This window comes from Hemitrygon akajei, chromosome 1, assembly GCF_048418815.1.
Source record: "Hemitrygon akajei chromosome 1, sHemAka1.3, whole genome shotgun sequence".
Classification (NCBI taxonomy): domain Eukaryota; kingdom Metazoa; phylum Chordata; class Chondrichthyes; order Myliobatiformes; family Dasyatidae; genus Hemitrygon; species Hemitrygon akajei.
This window is the reverse complement of record NC_133124.1, coordinates 93,087,974-93,115,293: the sequence shown is the minus strand read 5'-3', so window position 1 is coordinate 93,115,293 and position 27,320 is coordinate 93,087,974. Positions and strand designations below refer to the sequence as shown.

Genomic DNA, 27,320 nt, shown 5'->3' with positions numbered 1-27,320 from the left:
GTGAGATGCAGATACAGCTAATGCCATCGGTCCCCATGGTACATCTGTAGAAATTTGTGCCGGTATTTGGTGACATATCAAATCTCCTCAAACTCCTAATGAATATAGCCACTCTCATGCCTTCTTTGTAGCTGCATCGATATGTTGGGCGCAGGGTACCAAATATTCTCCTCCGTCGCCAAGTATGCAGTTGAGTTGCTAACTTGTACTCCTTCCAGTATCTTTGCCATATATTGTGGTACTTGAGATGAGTCCCTTTCACAAACTAACACTCATATTGTGAACGTTATTCTTAGCCCTTTAGTTTATATGTATCCACATGTCCAGCTTCTCTTTGTGGTGGTAATTTAAGAATTCTTCCATCCGAGTTTTCTTAAAACCTTCTTTGATAATACATCCAGTAGATAATTCTCCTTGATGATATAGTTATAAATTGTTTTGCAATTTCCTTAAATTTTTGTGTCTCTATATAAAACTTATGTTCCCTTTCTGGCCCACTCTCTCAAACTACTCTGTTGCATTTCACAACAGATTGTCCACCTGTTGTCCTGCTCCAGTATATATCAAAGAAATAGCAGTCCTGTCTTCTATTTGACACATTTCCTCCTTTAATAATAACCCTTTACGTATTCTCGCTCAACATGTTTGTAATCACTTAATCCTACATCTTACAGAATGCACATTTTTTATATTGGTTTCCTGTTTATTCAGTTTTACTAAAGCTGAACTTTATAAATTCTTTTTAGTTCTGTGCATATTCCAACCATGTTATATTCTAAAATGACTCATCCTGGCTTTGCCTGGCACAATCTATCACATAGAAATCCATGTCAAATGATCTTTTTGGTAGTTTCCCATATGCAGTGAGCCAACAATACCGTAGATTTCGCACTACAGAGCGCACCTGATTAAAAGCCGCTGGCTCTAATTTTAGAAAGAAAATCAATTTTGTACTTGTACAGGCCGCACCGGATTTTAGGCCGCAGGTGTCCCACGTTGTAATATGAGATATTTACACAGAAAGATATTACACGTGAGGATTTTTTAACTTTTAATTAAATCCATATGGTAACAAACAAATACATATTGCAAATGCTTTTTTTCGAACCATGCCTGTAATACGGCTACTTTTAAATATACATACGTATCGGTAACACACAAATTACGTTGCATATACATTCCAATATCTCCTAGCGACTGGTAAAAATATATATACTACAGCCTACTAGGAAAAGTTATTGATCGCCTTTAACTTAAAAGCAGCGTTTTGGCTCCGCCGCTCCCCCCCCACCTTCCCGTTTATCGCAAACCGGTATTTCCCACAAGACGCGGCGAAACCGGATGTAACGTCTAGCATTCCGGGCTGTAGTACAGAAAACATACTAACAAATGAATTACTAAGCAAAAATATTATAAACTAAATAACTGCCATAAAGGCAGCACAATGCTTTTCTTCGAGTGTTTTCCATGTTGATGAGGGTGAGTACAAATGACTGATTTACAATTATTTAATTGTGAAAGTGCGCTTGATTTATCGTACAATTTCATTGGACCTCTGTGAACTACTCATCAATTTTATTGGTCTACTGTTACGAGGCAAAATGTTTTTGGCGGCATGAAAAAAAATCATGCATTAGCCGCACCATAGTAAAGGCCGCAGTGTTCAAAGCTGATCAAAATGTGGGAAAAAAGTAGCGGCTTAAAATCCGGAATCTACGGTAGTTCTGATTTGTTACAAACTTGCTACGATTATTGTCATGTTCACATGTCAATAATTATTAGACTGTTTATTATATTTTCTCCCACATCCTTTGCCTCCATAGCAACTGATGCTCAATAATTCCTTTAAAATATCTGTGGGTCAAAATTAGAATCAGGCTTATTATCACTGACATATGTTGTGAAGCCTGTTGCTTTTGCAATAGCAGTACAGTGCAAGGCATAAACTTAGCATGTTACAAAAATAAATGAATAATGCAAAGACAACTAATGAAGTAGTGTTCATAGGTTCATAGACCATTCAGAATCTGATTTTGTCCTCTTTCAGAGCTCATTTCTAATATCTACCAGAGTTTCTTGCTGTGGTGCTATTTAGTATTCTAACAGGTCAATACTGTAGTTACATTCCATCAGTTTTACACATGCAAGGTTGTTTAAATTCTAATTGTACAGAAGGTCAGTGTTTTGAATCATTTGTAAACACTGATACCAAAAAGTTATTAAGGACTTGCATTGTTCTTTAATCATGTGTTACCAGGTCCTCCACCTTTCACAATTGCCTTTCTCTATTGCTTCCCTCGGATGTATTTAACATTTTTACATTTAAAAGATTAGAATGGCTACAATTTTTTTAAAACTTATGGAACTTCTCAAGAAATGTATTTACCTTGAACTTCCACACACAGACATTCCTATCTTGCAGTACATTTGCATTTTAATGTAGGACTCCAGCTTGCTTTTTCTCCACATTATTTTACCTGTTGCCCGCATTAATTTCCTGTCTTCTCTGATTCACTTATTACTCAGTGGAATTAAGTGATCCGTTAGCCCCTTAATTTAGTCTCTGTGCATGGGATATGCAAATCGTGACTCTTAGCAGTAGAATTTTCTGAGAGTGGCAGGTAATGCAGAATTTCTACAGATGTACAGTGGAGAATATTCTGACTGGCTGTATCACAGTTTGGTGTGGAGGCACCAATGCACAGGATCAGAAGAGGCTGCAGAGGGTTCAGTCTTCAAGATCAGCCTTCTAGAAGGTGGAATCCATCGCTAAGAATCCTCACAATTCAGGGCATGCCCACTTCTCGTTACGACCATTGGGGGAAAGATACAGAGCCTGAAGACCTGCACACAACGATTCAGAAACAGCTTCTTCCCCTCTACCATCAAATTACTGAACTGCCTGTGAGCACACAAGCACTAATGCGTTATTTCTTTGCTTTTGCAATATTGATTTACTTTTTGTATTTTATTGGAATTTTTATGTCTTTGCACTGTACTGCTGGTGCAACACAGCAAATTTCATGTCATATAAAATCAATGATAAACCTGATTCTGATTCTGATTAATGATGAGAGACCAGTTGAGCCTTCTATGTCGGACTAAACATTGCTTTCCAATGTCTGTAATGGGATTAACTACCAGGTGTTGTGTTTAATGGATAATGAATAGATTCTATTGTTTCATGTCACTTCACAAGATAAATCTCTATTCCATAATTTCTACATTTTGTTGCATTTGGAAAGCAAAATGTATTTCTATACAATGTTATTTTCTTCATTGAAATTCTTATTCATCCTACATCATTTTGGATTTTAGTAAGTTAAACAGCATCTATGGAGGGCAATCAACAGTCAACCCTACATCAGAGCTTGTGATGTGTCTTGGCCTGAACCGTCAACTATTTACTCTCCTGCACCGACGCTGCCCAACTTACTGAGTTCCTTCAGCATTTTGAGTGTGTTGATCTAGATTTCCTGCATCTATAGAATTTCTCATGTTGAGCATTTTGATCTTGCTGTCATTTGTCCATTTCATCATTGTGAACATGAGTTATTTCTTGTTTGTTGGCTTGCAATTGGTTTGTTAGGTCACGTACCGAAATACAATAAAAAGCTTTGGCTGCGTGGTTGCCCACCATTCATACAAATCATTTCACGGAACTACTTTGAGGGAGTACAAAAGGAAAACAATTTTACAGTTACAGGGAAAGTGCGGTGCAGGAAGACAAATAAAGTTTAAGAGCTATGACGAGGTAGATCGAACATTCATTGTTATTAGGTTAGGAGTCCATCAAGGGTCTTATAACAGCAAAATAGAAGCTATTCCTGGGTTGGCGATACATGTTCTGATCCTTTTGTACTTTCTGCCAGGTTAGAGGGGTAGAAAAGAGAATGACCAGGATGAGAGGGGTCCTTGATATTGTTGGCTACTTTCATGAGGAGGCAGGAACTGTAGACAGAGCCAATGGAAAGGAGACTGACTTTTGTGATGGTCTGAGCTGTATTTACTACTTTCAGCCCTGTCTACAATGAAAACTAGAGTTGTTCAGCACCGAAATAGGTTCTTCAGGCCAACTTATCCATTCCAACCCTAATGTGTATTTATGCTTAGCCCCTTTGCTTACACTTGGCCCATATCCCTCTTTCTCTATCCCTGTCAAAATGCCCATTAAGTATTGTAATTGTATTTGTCTCCACCACATCCTGTGTCAGCTCACCCGTGTAACCACCAACTTCTGTGTGATAAACTTGCTCCTCATATCTCCTTTCAATTCCTCTCCTTTCACCTTAAGCATATGTCATAGCCTAGGAAAATTATTCTCTCTATCCTTTTGATGCCAGTCATGATTTAACAAAACTCTATAAGGTTACCCCTCAACCTCCTATGTTCTAGTGAGAATAACCCCAGCCTATCCAATCTCTCCACTGTGTACCATTCCTTCAGATTATTATCACTTCTGAGACTATAAGATATCCAACAGCCCAAAAGCAATACTAATTCACTTGGTTTCCAATGTAGTCTTCCCAATTAACGTGAGGCAAATTGAAATTCTTGTTGTGATCGTACTAGTTCTCTTGCATGTCTCACTGATAAAAAGAAACTTGGCCTCTATATTTGAATCTCACTTGGTGACCTAAAACTGAATGTTACAATGCTTGTGTGCTCAGATTTCCGGACGGATAACTGATTTTAACTCACTTATCAGTGGTAAAATACACAGCCATTCAACAGGCCACCCTTTTACCCCTTCCTTTCTTTCCAGTGTCTAGGAATTAATATGCGATACTATTTATTTTTGCACTTTCAGTTTATAATTGTTTGAGTGCAAATCAGTATCATCTGGAAAATGTCTGTAATGGAGGTCAACAGGTTATACTTCTCAAAGGAAAATTAGTTACACGTGTGAGGGAAAATACTTGGTTGGGCAAGATGAAGGACTGGGTTGAAAGATGGCTCTGCTGGATGCTGGATAGACTTAACGGGCTAAAAGTGAGGCTACAATTCCATGATACTATGGATGGAGGGCGTAACTGGGGGAGGGGAGGGTCATTGCTGCTGCTTGTGTGTGGGAGGGGTAGTGGGGGGGCTTTGGGGTTCTGATTTTTTTTACTGTAACTCAGTAACTTTGGGGCACTCTTCTGTTTTCATGGATGTCTGCAAAGAACAAGAATTTCAGGTTCTTGTGTACCTTCTTTGATATTAAATGGAATTATTGAACTTTTGAAAATGACCTATTTTTATTCTGATATCTTTCCCCTGCCTTTCCAGTTCTGAAGAAGGGCCTCGACCTGAAACGTCTACTGTTTATTTATTTCCACAGGTGCAGCACAACTCAAGACCTATTGAGTTCTTTTAGCATTTTGTGTGTCTTGCCTTGGAATTTCAGGAGCTGCAGAATTTCTCATGTTTAAGTTTTAAATAAAGTTGCTGCCAACTGAAGATTGCTGCTCCTTCTAGTTTCCTTGGGATTGATTACTGCCTACCCAGCTAGGTAGTCATTTATTTCTGAACCTGGACGGGCTCACTGTGGAAAGCATCACAGTTGGTCCTGGTTTATTTTTTATCCGTAGTGTCAACATTAATATGTAGGTGAAATTGAAGTATAGACTTCTCATGGTCACAATATGAAACTTCATCTTGGTTATTTAAGAGGCAATTTTGTTCTTAACATGCATGTTTATTCTCAGGATTTATGTGACATGACGCATCTGTCATAATGTCACAAACCTTCATCGAGTGCTTTCTTTTTGTTTTCACAGAAAGTTGCTGAAAAGTCCAGAGCACTGTTTCCTGCAGCATTGAAGAACAGACAGGTGAGTGACAGTCTTTGCAATCTTGAATCTGACTATCCATATTATCACATACAGTGTCTGCTCACATCATAAGCTCACATAAGCTCAAAGATGTACTTTCTGCTCACATCTTAAGCTGTTTCCTTAAGTCAAGTTGCTCTGTTCCTTGGCTCCTCCTCATTGCTTGAAAGTGAATCCATTAAGATCAGAAAGATGATTCCTGGAGAGGGATCAGTTCTCTGTTGACCAGTGATATCCTGTAATGTGAAGGGAATTGCTCATTGCAATAGGCTAATTCTGTGATGTTGTTCTTATTGGTCAGCTTTAGAATAATAAAGCCAATATAGCCCTCTCTGCCTTCACAAAAATATTCTTTGCTTTACCCTCCAGAGTCAAAGGGGATCTTTGAAAGGAAAATCATCTTTGACTCTGATACTGGATTTCTTCAAGGATGAGAGCATCTCATGTTCTCGATATTTATTGCATATATTTTTTTCTTTTTGTAATTGCACAGTTTGTTGTCTTTTGCATACTGGTGGAAGGTGGTGAGGTCTTTCATTGATTCTATCAGGGTTATTATTCTGTAATGAATTTATTGAGGATGCCTGCAAGAAAATGAATCTCCGGGTTGTATACGGTGACAGAAATGTACTTTGATAATAAATTTACTTTGAACTAAAATGGAACCAATGAATAGTATCTGGAGTTTCAGAAGATTTAAAATACAATTCCACACAGGAAGTTGGTCATGGAATTAGAGATAAAATGTTGTTTTAGATTGAAAAAGCAGCAAGTGGAAGTAAATTCAGATTCAGATTCAGTTTATTGTCATTTAGAAACCACAAATGCAATGCAGTTAAAAAATGAGACAACGTTCCCCCAGAATGATATCACAAAAGCATATGACAAAACAGACTACACCAGAAAATCCACGTAATGTTTGGCAATCCCCAATCCAGAGTCCGGAGAGGCTGCTGCGTATTAATATCGCACTACCATCTAGCGCGTTCCCTGGAAAGGAGTTCCAAATCCACCAGACAAAAAGAAGACCAAAAGCTAAAGCTACAAGACCTGCACAAAACCACATAATTACAACATATAGTTACAACAGTGCAAACAATAGCATAATTGATAAAAAAAAAACAGACCATGGGCACAATAAAAATAGTCCAAGATGTTAAAGGACTGTAAGTTCAAAAGAAATCACCACAGTTTCCACAAGTCCCCAGGGTCCCGACAGACTCGCTATCCCACGCCGGCGGCAGAAGGGAATACCCCCGCTATGGACTTCCACGGCGCCGCCCGACTCAGCCTCGCAGACGCAGCACACAATGGCAGCTCTGTCGAAACCAGCCTCACAGATGCAGCACACACCGAAAGCGACCTAAGTCCGTCAAACCTCCGAGCCGACAACCATCCCCTCCAGCACAGCTTCTCCGAGCTCCCTACTCTGCCGAGCGTATTAAGAAGGCCCCGCCAATAGCCATCGGCAACACGACCCTGAGGACTGGGGGCCTGTTCTTCCCAGCAGAGTCCCAGACCTCACAGCAGCAGCAGCAACGAAGAAGGTCTTCCTGGAATTTCCCGATGTTTCTCTGTGCTTCCACGTACGTTTTCAATCGATTATGATTGCGCACGACACCCCACTTCACAAATCACAGATAATCAGTTCCGGAGTGGCCGCTGCAAGCTGCATCGCGCCGTCAACTTGGATCTATAATTATTCAGTTTATCTGCCATTTTGTTGTCACCCATGGAAATGGAAAATGAATCATTCAAAAGTAATGACAAGAAACTAAGGATCAGTGGTTGTGTATTGTAGTATCGTAAGAAAGGTGGATGGTAGTACTGAAGATAAGGTAACTGGTTTATAAACAGAGGCAATGTGTAGTGAGGACAAGTTGTTGATAGGGCAAAACTACGGTCAGCTGGATGTGTTGTAACGTAAAAGGCAGACAAAATCGAAAAAGGCAGATGCAGGACTGAAGGTGCTGTTTCTAGATGTGCGCAGTATACAGAATAAGGTAGATAAACTTACAGTATATATGCAGAATAGTGGGTATGATACTGTAGGCATCACTGAATCATGGCTGAAAGATTATACTGGGGGCTTAATGTCCAAGAATACACATTGTATCAAAAGGATAGGCGGGGAGGGGTGGGGAGTGTTGCTCTGTTGGTAAAAAATTAATCAAATCTTTAGAAGTGACATAGAGTCAGAAGGTGTTGAATCATTGTGGAGAGGGCAAAGGAACTGCAGGGGTAAAAAGGAACCTGATGGGAATTATATATGGACCCCAAACAGTAGTAAGGACATGGCCTACAAATTACAATGGGAGATAGAAAATACATGTCAGAAGGGCAATGTTACAATAGTCATGGGGGGATTTCAATATACAGGTAGATTGGGAAAATCAGACTGGTGCTGGATTACAGGAGGGACAATTTCTAGAGTGCCTTCAAGATGACTTTTTAGACCAGCTCATGGTTAAGCCCACCAGAAGATCAGCTATTCTGGACTGGGTTTTGTGCAATGAACCAAAATTATTTAGAGAGCTTGAGGCAAAAGAACCCTTGGGGGAAAATGGTCGCAATATGATTGAATTTGTGCTGAAATTTGAGGGGAGGCTAAAAGCAGATGTATCAGTATTACACTGGAGTAAATGGAATTACAGAGGCATGAGAAAGGAGTTGGCCAGAATTGATTGGAAAAGAACACTGGCAGGGATGATGGCAGAGTAGCAATGGCTGGAATTACTTGGAGCAATTCAAAAAGTACAGGACATATACATCCTAAAGAGGAAGAGGTATTCTAAAGGAAAGATGACACAAACGTGGCTAATGAGAGAAGTCAAAGCCAGCACAAAAGCCAAGGAGAGAGCATATAATAGAGCAAAATTTAATGGGAAGTTTGAGGATTGGGAAGTTTTTAAAAACCAGCAGAAGGCAACTAAAACCGCATTAAGAAGGTAAAGATGGAACACAAATGTATGCTAGCCAATAATATCCAAGAGGATACCAAAAGTTTCTTCAGATAAATGAAGTGTAAAAGAAAAGCGGGAATGGGTATTGGACTGGTGGAAAACGATGATGGTGAGAGATGGTAATGGGTGACAACGAAATGGCAGATGAACTGAATAAGTATTTCGCATCATTCTTCACTGTGGCTGAGACTAGCAGTATAGTGGATGTACCAGGTGTCAGGGGCATGAAATGTGTGAAATTGCCATAACAAGGGATAAAGGTCTGAAGGTAGATAAGTCACATGAACCAGACAGTGTATGCCCTGGGAGGTGATTGAAGGGATTGTGGAAGTATTAGTAATGATCTTTCAAGAATTCTGGAATGGTTCCAGAAGACTGTAAATAAATCAGGTTTCAGTTGGAGAAGGAAGTCAGAGGATCAGAACGGGAGTGCGACGGGAGACATTTTGATTTTTTCTTATTCTCATCGGAGTTAAGAGAGGCGGCACTGCGCAGGCGTGTGACGTTGGGCAGTGAAGCGGGGAAGATTTAAAAAGGACACAGCCTTAAACAGCAGGCAGCGTCATTTGCGGGCAGTGCAGTGAATTGGGAGCAAGAGTGAAGGCTTAAGGGCTTTGGCTGAATGGGCTTAGGCAGAAACGGGCGAGGCAAGGTAGGGTTAGGTTTCAGTTTTTCCTGTTATTTGAGGAAAGGGTAAGTATGAGTGTGAGGGCAGCTTGTTGTTCTCGGTGTCAGATGTGGGAGGTCCTGGAATCTCCTAGCCTCCCGGAAGTCCACATTAGCGCCAGGTGCGCTGAGCTGAAGCTCCTAAGGGACCGTGTTAGGGAACTGGAGATGCAGCTCGATGATCTTCATCTGGTCAGGGAGAGTGAGGAGTTGATAGAGAAGAGTTACAGGCAGGTGGTCACACTGGGGCCATGGGAGGCAGACAGGTGGGTCACGGTTAGGAGGGGGAAGGGGGAGAGTCAGGTACTAGAGAGAGCCCCAGTGCTGTACCCCTTGACTATAAGTACTCCTGTTTGAGTACTGTTGGGGGTGACAGCCTACCTGGGGGAAGCAACAGTGGCCGTGCCTCCGGCACAGAGTCCGGCCCTTAGGCTCAAAAGGGTAGGGAAAGGAAGAGGAAGGCAGTAGTAATAGGGGACTCTATAGTCAGGGGGTCAGATCAGGCAATTCTGTGGACACAGGAAAGAAACTCGGATGGTAGTTTGCCTCCCTGGTGCCAGGGTCCGGGATGTTACTGATCACGTCCAAGATATCCTGAAGTGGGAGGGTGAGGAGCCAGAGGTCATGGTACATATAGGTAACAATGGCATAGGTAGTAAAAGGGAAGAGGTCCTGAAAGGAGAACATAGGGAGTTAGGGAGGCAGTTGAGAAGAAGGACCACAAAGGTAGTAATCTCAGGATTACTGCCTGTGCCATGCGACAGTGAGAGTAGGAATGGAAAGAGGTGGAGGATAAATGATGGCAGTTGCATACAGGCCTCCAAACAGCTGCAGTGATGTGGACTACAAATGACAACAGGAAATAGAAAAGGCTTGCTAGAAGGGCAGTGTTATGATAATTGTAGGGGATTTTAACATGCGAGTGGATTGAGAAAATCAGGTTGGCACTGGATCTCAAGAGAGAGAATTTGTAGAATGTCTACGAGATGGCTTTTCAGAACAGCTTGTTGTTGAGCCTACTAGGAGATTGGCTGTACTGGATTGGGTATTGTGTAATGAACCAGAGGTGATTAGAGAGATGGAAGTAAAGGAACCCTTAGGAGGCAGTGATCACAACATGATTGAGTTCACTGTGAAATCTGAGAAAGAGAAGCCAAAATCCGATGTGTCAGTATTTCAGTGGAGTAAAGGAAATTACAGTGGCATGAGAGAGGAACTGGCCAAGGTTGACTGGAAAGGGACATTAACGGGAAGGACAGCAGAGCAGCAGTGGCTGGAGTTTATGCGAGAAGTGAGGAAGGTGTAAGACGGATATATTCCAAAGAAGAAGAACTTTTCAAATGGAAAAAGAATGCAACAGTGGCTGACAAGAGAAGTCAAAGCCAAAGTAAAAGCAAAGCAGAGGGTATACAAGGAAGCAAAAATTAGTGGGAAGACGGAGGATTGGGAAGTTTTTGAAAGCTTACAAAAGGAAACTAAGAAAGTCATTAAGAGGGAAAAGATGAACTATGAAAGGAAGATAGCAAATAATATCAAAGAGGATACTAAAAGCTTTATCAAGTATACAAAGAGTAAAAGACAGGTGAGAGTATATGTAGGACAGATAGAAAATGATGCTGGAGAAATTGTAATGGATGATAAGGAGATAGCAGAAGAACTGAACGAGTATTTTGCATCAGTCTTACTGAGGAAGACATCAGCAATATACCGGACATTCAAGGATATCAGGGAAGAGAAATATGCACAGTCACAACTACGACAGAGAAAGTACTCAGGAAGCTGAATAGTCTAAGGGTAGATAAATCTCCTGGACCAGATGGAATGCACCCTCGTGTTCTGAAGGAAGTAGCAGTGGAGATTGCAGAGGCATTAGTAATGATCTTTCAAAAGTCGATAGATTCTGGCCCGGTTCCGGAGGACTGGAAGATTGCAAATGTCACTCCGCTATTTAAGAAGGGGGCAAGGAAACAAAAAGGAAATTATAGACCTGTTAGCTTGACATTGGTGGTTGGGAAGTTGTTAGAGTCGATTGTCAAGGATGAGGTTACTGAGTACCTGGAGGCATATGACAAGATAGGCAAAACTCAGCATGGTTTCCTTAAAGGAAAATCCTGCCTGACAAACCTAGTGCAATTTTTTGAGGAAATTACAAGTAGGCTAGACTTGCAGAGATCTAATACACAACATCACTGCTAGACATGCAGTGGATGTTGTGTATTTAGATTTTCAGAAGGCCTTTGACAAGGTGCCGCACATGAGGCTGCTAAACAAGATAAAAAGCCCATGGAATTATGGGAAAGTTACATATGTGGATAGAGCGTTGGTTGATTGGCAGGAAACAGAGGGTGGGAATAAAGGGATCCCATTCTGGTTGGCTGCCGGTTACCAGTGGTGTTCCACAGGGGTCTGTGTTGGGGCCGCTTCTTTTTACGTTGTATATCAATGATTTGGATTATGGAATAGATGGCTTTGTGGCTAAGTTTGCTGATGATACAAAGATAGGTGGAGAGGCCAGTAGTGCTGAGGAAACAGAGAGTCTGCAGAGAGACTTGGATAGATTGGGGGAATGGGCAAAGAAGTGGCAAATGAATTACGATGTCGGAAAGTGTACGGTCATGCACTTTGGTAGAAGAAATAAATGGGCAGACTATTATTTAAATGGGGAGAGAATTCAAAGTTCTGAAATGCAACGGGACTTGGGAGTCCTCGTGTAGGATATCCTTAAGGTTAACCTCCAGGTTGAATCAGTGGTGAAGAAGGCGAATGCAATGTTGGCGTTCATTTCTAGAGGAATAGAGTATAGGAGCAGGGATGTGATGTTGAGGCTCTATAAGGCACTGGTAAGACCTCACTTGGAATACTGGGTGCAGTTTTGGGCTCCTTATTTAAGAAAGGATGTGCTGACGTTGGAGAGGGTTCAGAGAAGATTCACTAGAATGATTCTGGGAATGAGAGGGTTGACATATGAGGAACGTTTGACCGCTCTTAGATAGATAGATAGATAGATAGATACTTTATTCATCCCCATGGGGAAATTCAACTTTTTTCCAATGTCCCATACACTTGTTGTAGCATAACTAATTACATACAATACTTAACTCAGTAAAAAAAAATATTATATGCATCTAAATCACTATCTCAAAAAGCATTAATAATAGCTTTTAAAAAGTTCTTAAGTCCTGGCGGTAGAATTGTAAAGCCTAATGGCATTGGGGAGTATTGACCTCTTCATCCTGTCTGAGGACTGTACTCCTTGGAGTTTAGAAGAATGAGGGGGGACATCATAGAAACATTTCGAATGTTGAAAGGCATGGACAGAGTGGATGTAGCAAAGTTGTTTCTCATGGTGGGGGAGTCTAGTACGAGAGGACATGACTTGAGGATTGCAGGGCTCCCATTCAGAACAGAGATGCAAATTTTTTTTTTTAGCCAGAGGGTGGTGAATCTATGGAATTTGTTGCCACAGGCAGCAGGGGAGGACAAGTCATTGGGTGTATTTAAGGCAGAGATTAATAGGTATCTGAGTAGTCAGGGCATCAAAGGTTATGGTGAGAAGGCGGGGGAATGGAACTAAAGGGGAGATTGGATCAGCTCGTGTTGAAATGGCGGAGCAGACTCGATGGGCCGATTGGCTGACTTCTGCTCCTTTGTCTTACGGTCTTATGAACTGAAAAATTGCAAATGTCACTCCATTTTTCAAGAAGGGAGAGAGGCAGAAGAAAGGAAACTGTAGGCCCGTTAGTTTGACTTCAGTGATTGGGAAGATGTTGAAGTTGATTATTAAGGATGAAGTGTCCTTATTCTTGGAGACGAATGATAAAATAAGCCATAGTCAGTATGGTTTCCACAAGGGAAAATCTTGCCTGACAAATCTGTTGGAATTGTTTGAAGAGATAACAAATAGAATAGACAAAGGAGAATCGGTTGATGTTTTGTGCTTGGATTTTCAGAAGGCCTTTGTCATGGTGCCACACATGAGACTGTTTAACAAGCTACGAGCCTATGGTATTACAGAATAGATTGTAGTATAGATAAAGCAGAGGCTGATTGTTAGAAGGCAAAGAGTGGAAGTAAAGGGAGCCTTTTCTGGCTGCCTGCCAGTGACAAGTGTATGTGTTAGGACCTATTCTCATATGTCAAATAGATTTGGATGCTGGAATTGATGGCTTTTTTGCAAAGTTTGCAGACAATATGAAGATAGGTGGAGGGGCAGGTAGCTTTCAAGAAATAGTGAGGCTACAGGAGGACTTAGACTGATTAGGAGAATGGGCAAAGAATAGCAAATGGAATAGTGTTGGAAAGACAGACAGACAGACATATTTTATTGATCCTGAGGGAAATTGGGTTTTGTTACAGCCGCACCAACCGAGAATAGTGTAGAAATATAGCAATATAAAACCATAAATAATTAAATAATAATAAGTTAATCATGCCAAGTGGAAATAAGTCCAGGACCAGCCTATTGGCTCAGGGTGTCTGACACTCCGAGGGAGGAGGTGTAAAGTTTGATGGCCACAGGTAGGAATGACTTCCTATGATGCTCAGTGTTACATCTCGGTGGAATGAGTCTCTGGCTGAATGTACTCCTGTGCCTAACCAGTACATTATGGAGTGGATGGGAGTCATTGTCCAAGATGGCATGCAACTTGGACAGCATCCTCTTTTCAGACACCACCGTCAGAGAGTCCGATGTCCACCGCCAGAGTGTATGGTCATGCACTTTGGTAGAAGAAATGAAAGGGTTGACTAGTTTCTAAATGGAAAGAAAATACAAAAAATGGTGGTGCAAAAAGGATTTGGGGGTCCTTGTGCAGGATTCCATGAAGATTAATTTGCAGGTTGATAAGGCAAATGCAACGTTAGCATTTATTTAAGGAGGACTAGAATATTTAAGCAAGGATGTAACGTTGAGCCTTTATAAATCACTGGTGAGACCTCAATTGGAGTTCTGTGATCGGGTTTGGGTCCCTTATCTTAGAGATGATGCTGAAACTGGAGAGGGTTCAAAGAACGTTCACAAAAATGATCCCAAGATTGAAAGGCTTGTCATATGACGAGTCTTTGATGGCTCTGGGCCTGTATTCACAAAATTCAGAAGAATGAGGGATGACCTCATTGAAAGTGAAACCCTTGGCAGTGTGGAGGATCAGAGGGATCTTGGGGTCTGAGTCCATAGGACACTCAAAGCTGCTGCGCAGGTTGGCTCTGTAGTTAAGAAAGCATACGGTGCATTGGCCTTCATCAATTGTGGGATTGAGTTTAGGAGCTGAGAGGTAATGTTGCAGCTATAAAGGACCCTGGTCAGACTCCACTTGAAGTGCTGTGCTCAGTTCTGGTCGCCTCACTACAGGAAGGATGTGGAAACCATAGAAAGGGTGCAGAGGAGATTTACAGGGATGTTGCCTGGATTGGGGAGCGTGCCTTATGAGAATAGGTTGAGTGAACTTGGCCTTTTTTCCTTGGAGCAACCAAGGATGAGAGGTGACCTGATAGAGGTGTATAAGATGGTGAGAGGCATTGATCATGTAGTTAGTCAGAGGCTTTTTCCCCAAGGTTTGGAATGGCTAGCACGAGAGGGCACAGTTTTAAGGTGCTTTAGAAGTAGGTACAGAGGAGATGTCAGGGGTAAGTTTTTTACACAAAGAGTGGTGAGTGCGTGGAATGGGCTGCCGGCGAGGGTGGTGGAGGCGAATACAATAGGGTATTTTAAGAGACTCCTGGACAGATACATGGAGCTCAGAAAAATAGTGGGCTATGGTTAACCCTAGGTAATTTCTAAGGTAAGGACATGTTTGGCACAGCTTTGTGTTGCAAAAGGCCTGTATTGCACTGAAGGTTTTCTATGTTTCTATGAAACCTATCGAATGGTGAAGAGCCTTGTTAGAGTGGATGTGGAGCGGATGTTTCCTTTGGTGGGAGAGTCTAAGACCAGAGGACACAGCCTCAGAGTAGAGGGTTGTCTCTCTAGAATGGAGATGAGGGAGAATTTCCTTAACCAGAGAGTGAAGTGCTTGTGGAATTCTTTACCACAGGCAGCTGTGGAGGCCAAGTCTTTATGTATATTTAAGGCAGAGGTTGATAGATTCTTGATTGGCTCGGGAGAAGCCAGGAGATTCGGTTGATAGAAAAAATTAGACCAGCTATGATAAAATGGCAGAGCAGACTCGATGGCCCAAATGGCCTAATTCTTCTCCTGCACCTTATGGTCTTATGGTTCCATTGATTTCACTTTCTACATTGTCATATTTCCTTCTTCAATAATGATACTATGATAAGTAGGATTGTGACCAAAGCAGGATGCATAGAAACTTCATGGGGCATTCTGATTCAGTGGATGACCGATGAAAAATGTGAAGTTATCCACTTCGATGTACAAAAGAAAAAAAAAGTATGTTTTAAACATTGTGGGAATAAATTGTGTTTATGTCTGAAGGGACAATCCTGTAGAAGGGCTTGTATGCAAGTCACTGAAAGCCAACTCACAGACGCAACCTGTAAATGATAGAAGAGGATCTGAAAGAAGAAGCAAAAGATATTTTGCTGTGGTTGTATAGTTCCTTGTAGACCTCAATTGGGATATTTTCTCTTCTTACCAAAAAAAAAGAACATGTTTGCTAAGACGGAGTACAGCAAAGATTTATTAGACTGCTTCTAAGAATGGTGGGTGTGCTGAATAAGGAGAATATGAATAAATTAGACCTGTAATTAATGAGAGTTTAGAAAAATGAGAAGAAATATAATTGAAACTTGCAAGTATTTTACAGAGCTTGATATGCTGAGTGCTGAGAGGATACCTCCTTTGCATGAGGAATTTAGATCGATGTTTTACAGTTTCATATTAAAGGGTAGGTTGATTAGGACTGAAATGGGGAGAAAGTTCTTCATTGAGATGTGAATGTTTGGAATTCCCAATTCCTGAGGATTGTTGGTGCTCACTTGTTAACTTTGTTCAAAACACAGGTGGATATAATTCTGAATAATAAGATCGTTAATGGATATAGGGACAAAACAGGTATTGGTGCTGAAGCAGAAGATCTGTTATGATCATGATGAATGGAAAAACAGATGTGAAGGGCTAAAGGGCCTTATCTAGATCCTGTTTCTTATTTTTTTCTGTAAAAACTTAACGTGTTTCCAGCTATTCTTGTTTCTTTTTGTTGAATGGTAAGAAATGTGATCTCATTGTTACTTATGGATTATTTTGGCAATAACTTTCTTTGACTCTGCTAATTATTCAGTTGCTTTGTAGAATCCCATTCCATTGAAGAAATTGTCAGAATCCTTTGAGACCCAATAGACTGAAGAACCTAGAACCTGGAACATCACAAAATAAGCAGGAGTGGAAGTCAATGGGTCAGGCAGCATTTGTGGAGGGAAATGGACAGTCGATTTTTTGGGTCAAGGCTCTTTATCCGCACCCTCATCTAGTCCTGACTCGAAACTTATACTGTGCCTTTCCCTCCATAGATGCTTCCTGACCTGCCAACTTCCTTCAACATCTCTTTCATTGTTGCCAGGATATTAGCCAATTAAAATGGTCTTGTTCTCAGCTCAGCAATATTGGAAGTTATTTTAAGAAAGTCTTTTACAATATTATGCTTTCACTTTTCCTCTTAGATATCATTGTTTCAAAGCGTGAATAATGGAGTAGTATGCCTTGATATTATTATTTCATTTGAAAAATCTCTTGAAGAGAAAAAAATCAATTTTACATGATCATAATTAATAACTGTTGTAACACTGTGAAGGCATGGGTGGGTTGAAGATGAGTCATGGGCACTCATGCTTACATTACTGGTCATGAGTGCCCATTAAATTATTTAGATGCAATTTTATTTGTGGAATTGTCACTGACTGTGTCAGGCACTTACACCTACTTCTTCCAGAGAGTGGAGTTTTCAGTATGAAGAATCTAATTTGCCATTACTCTTATTTTTGTTGATTTCCTATCTGCAGAAGTCTCTGCTCATTTAGGTTCACAAATCAGGAATGTGGCCATTGATATTTACCCTTCCATATTATTTGACTTCTGAAGTTGTCTGTCCATCTCCCAAAATACTTCTATCCATTAAGAAGCCTTCTAAGCACACCAGTATCACTCTTTCTTTATCAGTGCTAGTGTGCCACTCAGACGCAGAAATATTATTGAAAAACTGACTGCACATCAAAAGAGGCACAAACAAGAAGGTGCAGTGAGTCTGTGGTTGTGCTGTGTGGGCAAATGGAAATCTTAACTCATTTTGGGTTGCAGAAAATCTAAACACTTAACTGAATATGATGCGACTGCAACTAATTTGATGGACAGAGACTACATCTGTCAATCTGAAGTATCTCATTGATGCAGATAATGGAGCTGCAGTCTCACAGATCCAGAGACCCAGGTTCAGTCCTGACGCTGGTCCTGCTGGAGTTTTCATGTTCTTACAGCGATGCATGGGTTTCTTCCTAGTTTTCCAATTTCCACCCATATCTCTCAAACATGTGGGTGTTAGGTTAATTGACCCTGGAGTTTAGAAGTGTGGTAGAATCTGGTGGGAGTTGCAATGTGGGAAGAATAAAATCAGGTGAGGTTTGATTAGTCTAAAATGAGATGCTTTATGGTCAGTGAGATTAAGTGGGCCTGTTTCCTTGCTGCATACTCTGAGCCAGAGATTACTACGTATCTAACTCAAGAACTCACGGTAAAAGTTGCACAGAAGAAAGGAAGGGTGGAAACAACAACGGAAACATACATGATAGAATAAAAAACAAGCGATAAGGATGGTGCAATCTAAAAAACACAAAGTACACGGCAGATGCTGGGGTCAAATCAACATGTACAAACAAGCTGGAGGAACTCAGCAGGTCGGGCAGCATCCGTGGAAACGGGCAGTCAATGTTTCAGGCTACTACCCATACTGCTTTCCCCTTACGTCCCTTCTTCACCTTTCCTGCCTATCCCCTCCCTGCTTCCCCTCCCCCACCCCTTGATCTTTCCCCTGATTGGTTTTTCACCTGGCACCTTCCCCCTCCCCCCACATTCTTTATAAGGCCCCTGCCCCCTCTTTCTTCAGTCCTGATGAATGGTCTTGGTGTAATCTAAAAGATGGTTGTATTAATAACATGACTTCATCACTCTATCTCAGCCAGTATCACCACCATTTGAGTTATTTAGATTTTCTTGGTTTCCACTCCATCACTGACATTCTCTTAGTTTTCAATCTGAAGCATGATTGATTGCTGATTTTTTTTTGACGAAAGGCCATCGGTCTGAAATATTAATTTTATTTCCCGCTGTTGCCTTTAGAGAGTTGTTACATTCTCCCGTGACCAGCTGGATTTTCTCAGGGTTCTCTGGTTTCCTCCCATCGTCCAAAGACATTGGTAGATTAATTGGTCATTGTAAATTATCCCGTGATTAGGCTGGGATAAAATTAAATTGGGTGTGGCTTGACAGCATAGAAACATAGAAACATGGAAACATAGAAAACCTACAGCACAATAAAAGCCCTTTGGCTCACAAAGCTGTGCTGAACATGTCCCTACTTTAGAACTACCTAGGCTTTACTCATAGCCACCTATTTTTCTAAGCTCCATGTAGCCATTCAGGAGTCTCTTAAAAGACCCTATTGTTTCCGCCTCCACCACCGCTGACGGCAGCCCATTGCACGCACTCACCACTCTCTGCGTAAAAAACTTAACTCTGACATCTCCTCTGAACCTACTTCCAAGTACCTTAAAACTCTGCCCTCTCGTGCTAACCATTTCAGCCCTAGGGAAAAGCCTTTGACTATCCACATGATCAATGCCTCTCATTATCTTGTGCACCTCTATCAGGTCACCTCTCATCCTCCTTCGCTGCAAGAAGAAAAGGCCGAGTTCACTCAACCTATTCTCATAAGGCATGCTCCCCAATCCAGGCAACATCCTTGTAAATCTCCCCTGCACCCTTTCTATGGTTTCCATGACCTTCCTGTAGTGAGGCGACTAGAATTGTGCACAGTACTCCAAGTGGGGTCTGACAATGGTCCTATATAGCTGCTATATACCTTTCAGCTCTTAAACTCAATCCCACAATTGATGAAGGCCAATGCACTGTATACTTTCTTAACCACAGAGTCAACCTGCGTAGCAGCTTTGCGTGTCCTATGGACCTCAAGATCTTTCTGGTCCTCCACACTGCCAGGAGTCTTACCTTTAATGTTATATTCTGCCATCATATTTGACCTACCAAAATGAACCATCTCACACCTATCTGGGTTGAACTCCATCTGCCACTTCTCAGCCCAGTTTTGCATCCTATCAATATCCTGTTGTAACCTCTGACAGCCCTCCACACTATCCACAACACCCCCAAGCTTTGTGTCATCAGCAAATTTATTAACCCATCCCTCCACTTCCTCATCCAGGTCATTTATAAAAATCACAAAGAGTAGATCCATGAGACACACCACCAGCCTCCATGTAGAATATGACCCATCTACAACCACTCTTTGCCTTTTGTGGGGAAGCCAGTTCTCGATCCACAAAGCAATGTCCCCTTGGATCCCATGCCTCCTTACTTTCTCAATAAGCCTTGCAAGGGGTACCTTATCAAATGCTTTGCTGAAATCCATATACACTACATCTACGGCTCTATCTTCATCAATGTGTTTAGTCACATCCTCAAAAAATATCAATCAGGTTCATAAGGCACGACCTGCCTTTGACAAAGCCATGCTTTTTCTTTTTCAATCTTTTTATGAATTTTTCAAAAACAGATGCATAACAGTCATAACAAAGGGAGTGAGATTACTTTGTTGGCACTTAATACATGAGTAAAAACTACAGGTAACAGCATATAATAGACATCCCAAACCCTAGATATAAACAGTATACCAGAAAAAAATGATGGAAAAAGAAACCCAAATTGAGAAAACAAAAACAAAATAAACTAAACTAAACACAACTAAACCTAAACTTAAAAAAAGCAAGCTGGGCTGTTCTATTACATCAAAAAAAATTATTAGTGTCATCAACTCCGCTCCTTTACTCAAATTAATGAATAATATAAAGGAATCGGAAAAGGACAAATTACATTCTGTGAAAGTATTGAATAAAAGGCCTCCAATTTTCTTCAAATTTAACTGAGGAATCGAAGGTACCACTTCTATTTTTTTCTAAATTTAAACAGGATATGGTTTGAGAAAACTATTGAGATATAGTTGGAGGATTTATCTCTTTCCAATTCAATAAAATAAATCTTCTAGCCATTAAAGTAGCAAATGCAATCATCCACCAAGCTGAAGAGGGCAGATCAATCATTGGTAAGCCAAAAATTGCAGTAACAGGGTGAGGTTGTAAATCAGTGTGCAAAACTGTAGAGTAGGTATCAAAAATATCTTTCCAAAATTTTTCCAAAAGAGGACAAGACCAAAACATATGAGTCAGAGAGGCTACCTCAGAGTGACATCTATCACAAATTGGATTTATATGTGAGTAGAAACAAGCTAATTAATCTTTAGACATATGAGCGTTATGTACCACTTTAAATTGAATCAACGTATGTCTAGCACACATAGAAGAAAAATTAACTAATTGAAAATTTTTTTCCCATTTCTCAAAAGGTAAAGAAAGTTGAAGGTCCTTCTCCCATTCATTTTTAATTTTATTGGATATATCTGGCTGTATATTCATAACCATATCAGATGATTGCAATTAAACCCTTTTGATCTAGGAATAAAGATTGGTACGGCTTGGAAAAGATAAAAAAAATTTAGATAACATAATCATTTTAATAGCATTGATTTGACCAATCAATGATATAAATAGTAAGGACCATTTAGTAAGTGATTGTTTAACCTGGTCTATTAAAGGTAAAAAATTGACGCTAAATAAATCCTTATGCTTTTTAGTGAAAAAGCCATGCTGACTATTCCTAATCATATTATGCCTCTCCAAATGTTCATAAATCCTGCCTCTCAGGATCTTCTCCATCAACTTACCAACCACTGAAATAAGACTAACTGGCCTATAATTTACTGGGCTATCCCTACTCCCTTTCTTGAATAACGGAACAACATCCGCAACTCTCCAATCCTCCGGAACCTCTTCCATCCTCATTGATGATGCAAAGATCATTGCCAGAGGCTCAGCAATCTCCTCCCTTGCTTCCCACAGTAGCCTTGGGTACATCTCGTCTGGTCCTGGTGACTTATCCAACTTGATGCTTTCCAAAAGCTCCAGCATATCCTCTTTCTTAATATCTACATGCTCAAGTTTTTCAGTCCACTGCAAGTCATCCCTACAATCGCCAGGATCCTTTTCCATAGTGAATACCGAAGCAAAGTATGCATTAAGTACCTCTGCTATTTCCTCCAGTTCCATACACACTTTTCCACTGTCACACATGATTGGTTCTATTCTCTTGCATCTTATCCTCTTGCTCTTCACATACTTGTAGAGTGCATTAGGGCTTTCCTTAATCCTGTCCTCCAAGAACTTCTCATGCCCCTTCTGGCTCTCCTAATTTCATTCTTAAGCTTCTTCCAGATAGGCTTATAATCTTCTAGATTCCTATCATTACCTAGTTTTTTGAACCTTTCGTAAGCTCTTCTTTTCACCTTGACTAGATCATCTTTTCCATGTCTCATTGATAGATAGATAGATAGATAGATACTTTATTCATCCCCATGGGGAAATTCAACTTTTTTCCAATGTCCCATACACTTGTTGTAGCAAAACTAATTACATACAATACTTAACTCAGTAAAAAATATGATATGCATCTAAATCACTATCTCAAAAAGCATTAATAATAGCTTTTAAAAAGTTCTTAAGTCCTGGCGGTTGAATTGTAAAGCCTAATGGCATTGGGGAGTATTGACCTCTTCATCCTGTCTGAGGAGCATTGCATCGATAGTAACCTGTCGCTGAAACTGCTTCTCTGTCTCTGGATGGTGCTATGTAGAGGATGTTCAGAGTTTTCCATAATTGACCGTAGCCTACTCAGCGCCCTTCGCTCAGCTACCTTCTCAGAACCCCACACAAATATCCCCTGAACATATGCCACATTTCTTCCGTACATTTCCCTGAAAACATCTGTTTCCAATTTATGTTTCCAAGTTCCTGCCTTCTCTATCACCTGCCTATCCTCCCTTTCGCATTGTCTTCAATCTTTCTCTATTTGTGAGCCAACCTCCCTTTCCTCTGTCATTTCAGTTTGCTTCCCACCCCACCAGCAATTCTAGTTTAAACTCTCCCCAATAGCCTTAGCAAACCTCCCCGCCAAAATATTGTTCCCCTCAGATTCAAGTACAACTCATCCTTTTTGTACAGGTCACACCTGCCCCTGAAGAGGTCCCAATGATCCAGAAATCTGAATCCCTGCCCCCTGCTCCATTCCCTCAGCCACACATTTAAGCTCCACCTCATTCTATGCCTATACTCACTCCTATAGCACAGGAATGGAAAGGCCTATTCCACAGTGTATCTCAGTGAATAAAAATCGGTGCTGCCTGATCTGCTGAGTAACCTTTATTGTTTTTATTTCAGTTTTCCAGCATTTACAGCAATTGTTAATATCATTTTGCAGTTTAATTTTTTTTGCTGAATGATATTGGATGCTTGTCAAGCATATCAATATTCAGTAAAATTTTGAATACAGCAGCAACATCAATACCACACTTTGCATTATTTAATATCCAACAGTATAAAACTAATTGGTAAATCTAGAACTGTTGTCTTAGATTGTCCAGATTTTTGCATGACCTGGGTAGCTCACAGTTTACACCCTTGTGGAGTTTTCTTTTGCACTCATTGAAATTGCAAGGTTATAAACAGCATAGCAAGAGCAATGGGATATCTGGCAACTCTATACAAAGAGGGAGTAGCAGTGCTTTTCCTTACCAATGGGATTTAGGGATTATGAAAGGAACAATAATGAAAGTGTGAATTGGATTCAATTCAGAAAGAAAACAAGTATAGATATGAAAGATTGGTGAGAGTAACACAGGGAAAGCAAGATTAAAGTGTGATGGTTTTAAGAATTTTTTAAATAATTTGCTACAGGAAGAAATGGGATGGAAAAGTTAATTTATTCCCCTTCTGTGCCAAAAAGGTTGATTGGAATCCCATTAACAATTAGCACAGTGTTAAAAGGGTACTTGTATACTGAATCATCAGTCTTTAACTTTCTGCAGTCGATGTAAGGGGCAACTAATTTGCACCTCTTGCTTGTTCTTAAAAATAACGGAGGTGAAGGGCAACATAACATTTATGTGATGCAGGTGGTGAGTAGTGCATGTCAACCAGTAAATTCTGCAGTCAAACCTCTTAATGCCCATCTTCTCATCTTTCATTCCTGTCCTCATGAAGGGTCTCAGCCCGACACGTCGACAGTGTACTCTTTTCCATAGATGCTGCTTGGCCTTCTGAGTTATTGTCAGTAAGACTTCTACCTTACTCAGTAACACAAATGAGCAGAAGTTAATGACATAGTTTTCAACAGAGCTTGGATATTTAAGATGTTGCTTTCACTTTATTATTGAGATACAGCAAGGAATAGGCCCTTCTGGCCCTTCACAATCCCCCAATCTAATCACGGCACAGTTCACAATGTTCAATCAACCTGCCAATCTTCACCCACGTCTTTGGACTGTGAGAAGAAACTGAAGTACCTGGAGGAAACCTACACAGTCACGGGGAGAACATACAAGCTCCTTACAGATAGCGGCGCGAGATGAACCGAGGTCGCTGGTACTGTAAAGGATTGTGCTAACAACTATGCTACCATGCTGTCTCAAACACATAATGTTGCTGAATTTTAATTTGGATCAACAGAGGAATAGACATTTATTAATTTGCACTAAACAGGCAATAGTGCATTGCTGTGTTTTGAAACAATAAAATTGTTTAATTTGAAGGAATTTGAAATAAGAAGAATATTCAAGCACTTTTCTTGTTTAGAATTAAAGCATTAATGTTGTTATAGTTATTTCAAAGTACTTCCTTTCCCCTGGTTTTCTCTTCCCACATTTAAAATCTACGTCCTGCATGCAGAGGTGTTAGGTGATGATGGTGAAATGACTAATGAGCAACATTTTTTTGTCACTGAATTACTTTTCATTATAGGTTTTGCTCCTGTATTCTGAAATATTTGAGAGAAGCTTGGGAGTGCTTGCGCATGAATCACAGAAGGTTGGTTTGCAGGTGCAGCAGGCTATCAAGAAGGCAAATGGAATGTTGGCCTCCATTGCTAGAAGAATTGAATTTAAGAGCAGGGAGGTTACGCTGCAACTGTACAGGGTACTGGGGAGGCGGCACCTGGAGTACTGTGTGCAGTTCTGGTCTCCTTACTTGAGGAAGGATATACTGGCTTTGCAGGCAGTACAGAGGAGTTTCACCAGGTTAATTCCAGAGATGAGGAGGTTAGATTATGAGGAGAGAATGAGTTACCTGGGACTGTACTCGCTAGAATTCAGAAGAATGAGAGGAATTCTTATAGAAACATATATAATTATGAAAGGGATAGATAAGATCGAGGCAGGAAAGTTGTTTCCTCTGATAAATGAGACTAGAACTAGGGGACATAGCCTCAAGATTCAGCAGAGTTGAACAGAGATTAGAATGGAGATGACGAGGAACTGCTTTTCCCAGAGAGGGGTGAATCCGTGGAATTCTCTGCCCAATGAAGCAGTGGAGGCTACCTCAGTAGATATATTTAAGACAAGGTTGGATAGATTTTTGTATAGTAGGGGAATTAAGGGTTATGGAGGAAAGGCAGGTAGGTGGAGATGAGTCCATGGCCAGATCAGCCATGATCTTATTGAATGGCAGAGCAGGCTCGATGGGCCAGATGGCCTACTCCTGCTCCTATTTCTTATGATCTTACGTTCTAACATTTGACTTTAGTGTCACTGTACTGATTTTTATCTGGAGGTGAAAGTTGTTCCCTTACTTTCCACAACTACACTATATGACTTAATACCTGCCATTTGAATCAAGTCCAGAGATCGGAAACAGAAAGCTGTTTGAATTGCTGGTGATTCCGCATTCCTTTTAGTCATCCTCCACAGCTTTAAAAGGTGGTGGTACATTACTAGGCTATAGTTAAGCTACAGATTGTTACATGCACAGTTGCTAAAAGCATAAATAATTGAGAACAAAATATTGACAGAAAGACTTACATTTATGCCATGCTTCGCCTCTGGTTTAGTATCTTGAGACCTGATACAACTGCACTAAAATTCAACAATATAATCAAAAGCAAGATATTGTAGATGCTGGAGATCTGAAATTAAAACCGAATGTGCTGGAAATGGTCAGCAGATCAGGCAGTCTCTGTGGAGAGGGCATTCTTTAGTTTATTCTGTTTTTTATTGAATGATGTTAGATGGTTCACCGTAGGATTGCAGTGTAGCTGATATAAAGGGATTGCAGTTATGGTGTAACACACACAGTAGAATTACAGTTATTGCACTGTCACAGATACTAGAGGAATGCTTGTGTTAGCTTTGCTCAGCTGAAGTGCAACCAGGACCAGGCTTGTCAGGTATTTAAATGGAACATTTTACTCCTTTTAGACAATCCACATCTGTTACATTATACTTGCTGGAAAAATTGTTGCATTGTCTAAAAGGAGTAAACATTTTCATTTAAACACAAGCTTCTTCTGGTAAAATTAATGATACAACTTAATCTATGAAGAGGGGCCAGCTCGCAAAACACCATCAGCAACCAACAGCATGTCCTCATATTCAGATAACTGGCGTGCTTGGTCCTGGTTGCAGTTGAGCTCAGCAAAGCTGACACTCAAGATTTTTAGGTGAGTGTAATTTAGCTGAATAATGACATATGTAGTATAGCGCTCCCTCATTTTATATTTTTGTGCTGAGGTATCTAGGAATTAAACCCTTAGTCTTCTGCATAAGGCTACGTCCACACTAGACCGGATAAATCCGTAACCAAAGCTTTTTCTCTTCATTTTGACCCTCCGTCCACACTGAAACAGCGTTTTCCTCCCCCGAAAACGGAGCTTTTCTAAAACGCCCTCCAGAGTGTGTAAATTTGAAAACGCTGATTGGGCGGAGTAGTGTGGACGGGGTAACCGGAGATTTCTAAAAAACGCTGTCATGATGTGCCGGAACAGATGGTGATGGCAGTGCGGCATTTCATTGTTTTCTTGAACGCAACCTAACAATTTCAGAACAGACGGAAACAAGACTGAAGCCAGAAGAGTTAGAAATGTTCTCACCAAATACTTTGATCCATAACTTACTGAATAAATAAGTATACACACTTTGCCCTGTTTTCTGTCCTTGCTTGTATGAAGGTGGTTTACCTCTTCATGCAAGTACTTCTCTGACAATAGATGTGTAATAGCCTAATGTGACATTGTATGGAAATACAAGATAACACTGATACAGACATGTTTTATACATTTAACAAGGTGCTTTATTAATGCAACAGAGTTAGTCAGTTTTTCAATGTTCGTCGTCAGCTGGGTCATACTGTCCGTGAACTCCCTGTCGGTTGCCTCCGTATGCTCCAGTATTTGTATTTTTTAGTTTTAAGTCCTCCTGCGTGAGAGCCAACAGCTGTCCGTCATTTGGCAATTTCCTTTTAAGTTTTTCTAGTCTGTAACTGCACAAACGCGGACTTTCACAGCGAGATTCGACACCAAACATATCACTTGTTTTCCGTAGATGTGTCCTGCACATGCCCAGTAGGAAGAGATTCGCCCAAATACCAATTTTAATGTGGACGGAGGTATTTTCAAAAACACTTGGTGTGGACTCCTATTGTTTTTACGCAAAACCAGCGTTTTCAAAATTATCCGATCTGGTGTGGACGCAGCCTAAGAATCACAGTTGACACAATAGTGTCACACAATAAAAGCTATGGTCAGTTAGTACAT

General features: G+C 40.6%; 1 protein-coding gene across 4 annotated transcripts in view; it reads left to right on the top strand.

Annotated features, from left to right (window-relative positions):
* The window catches only part of tsnare1 (T-SNARE Domain Containing 1), a 1,022,909-nt gene that overhangs the window by 560,468 nt on the left and 435,121 nt on the right, over positions 1-27,320 (top strand). For all 4 annotated transcript variants that reach the window (XM_073048100.1, XM_073048091.1, XM_073048081.1 and 1 more), the window contains one exon: positions 5,763-5,816. In XM_073048100.1, the coding sequence (XP_072904201.1) occupies positions 5,763-5,816 (54 nt within the window). The remainder of the gene's footprint in view (positions 1-5,762; positions 5,817-27,320) is intronic.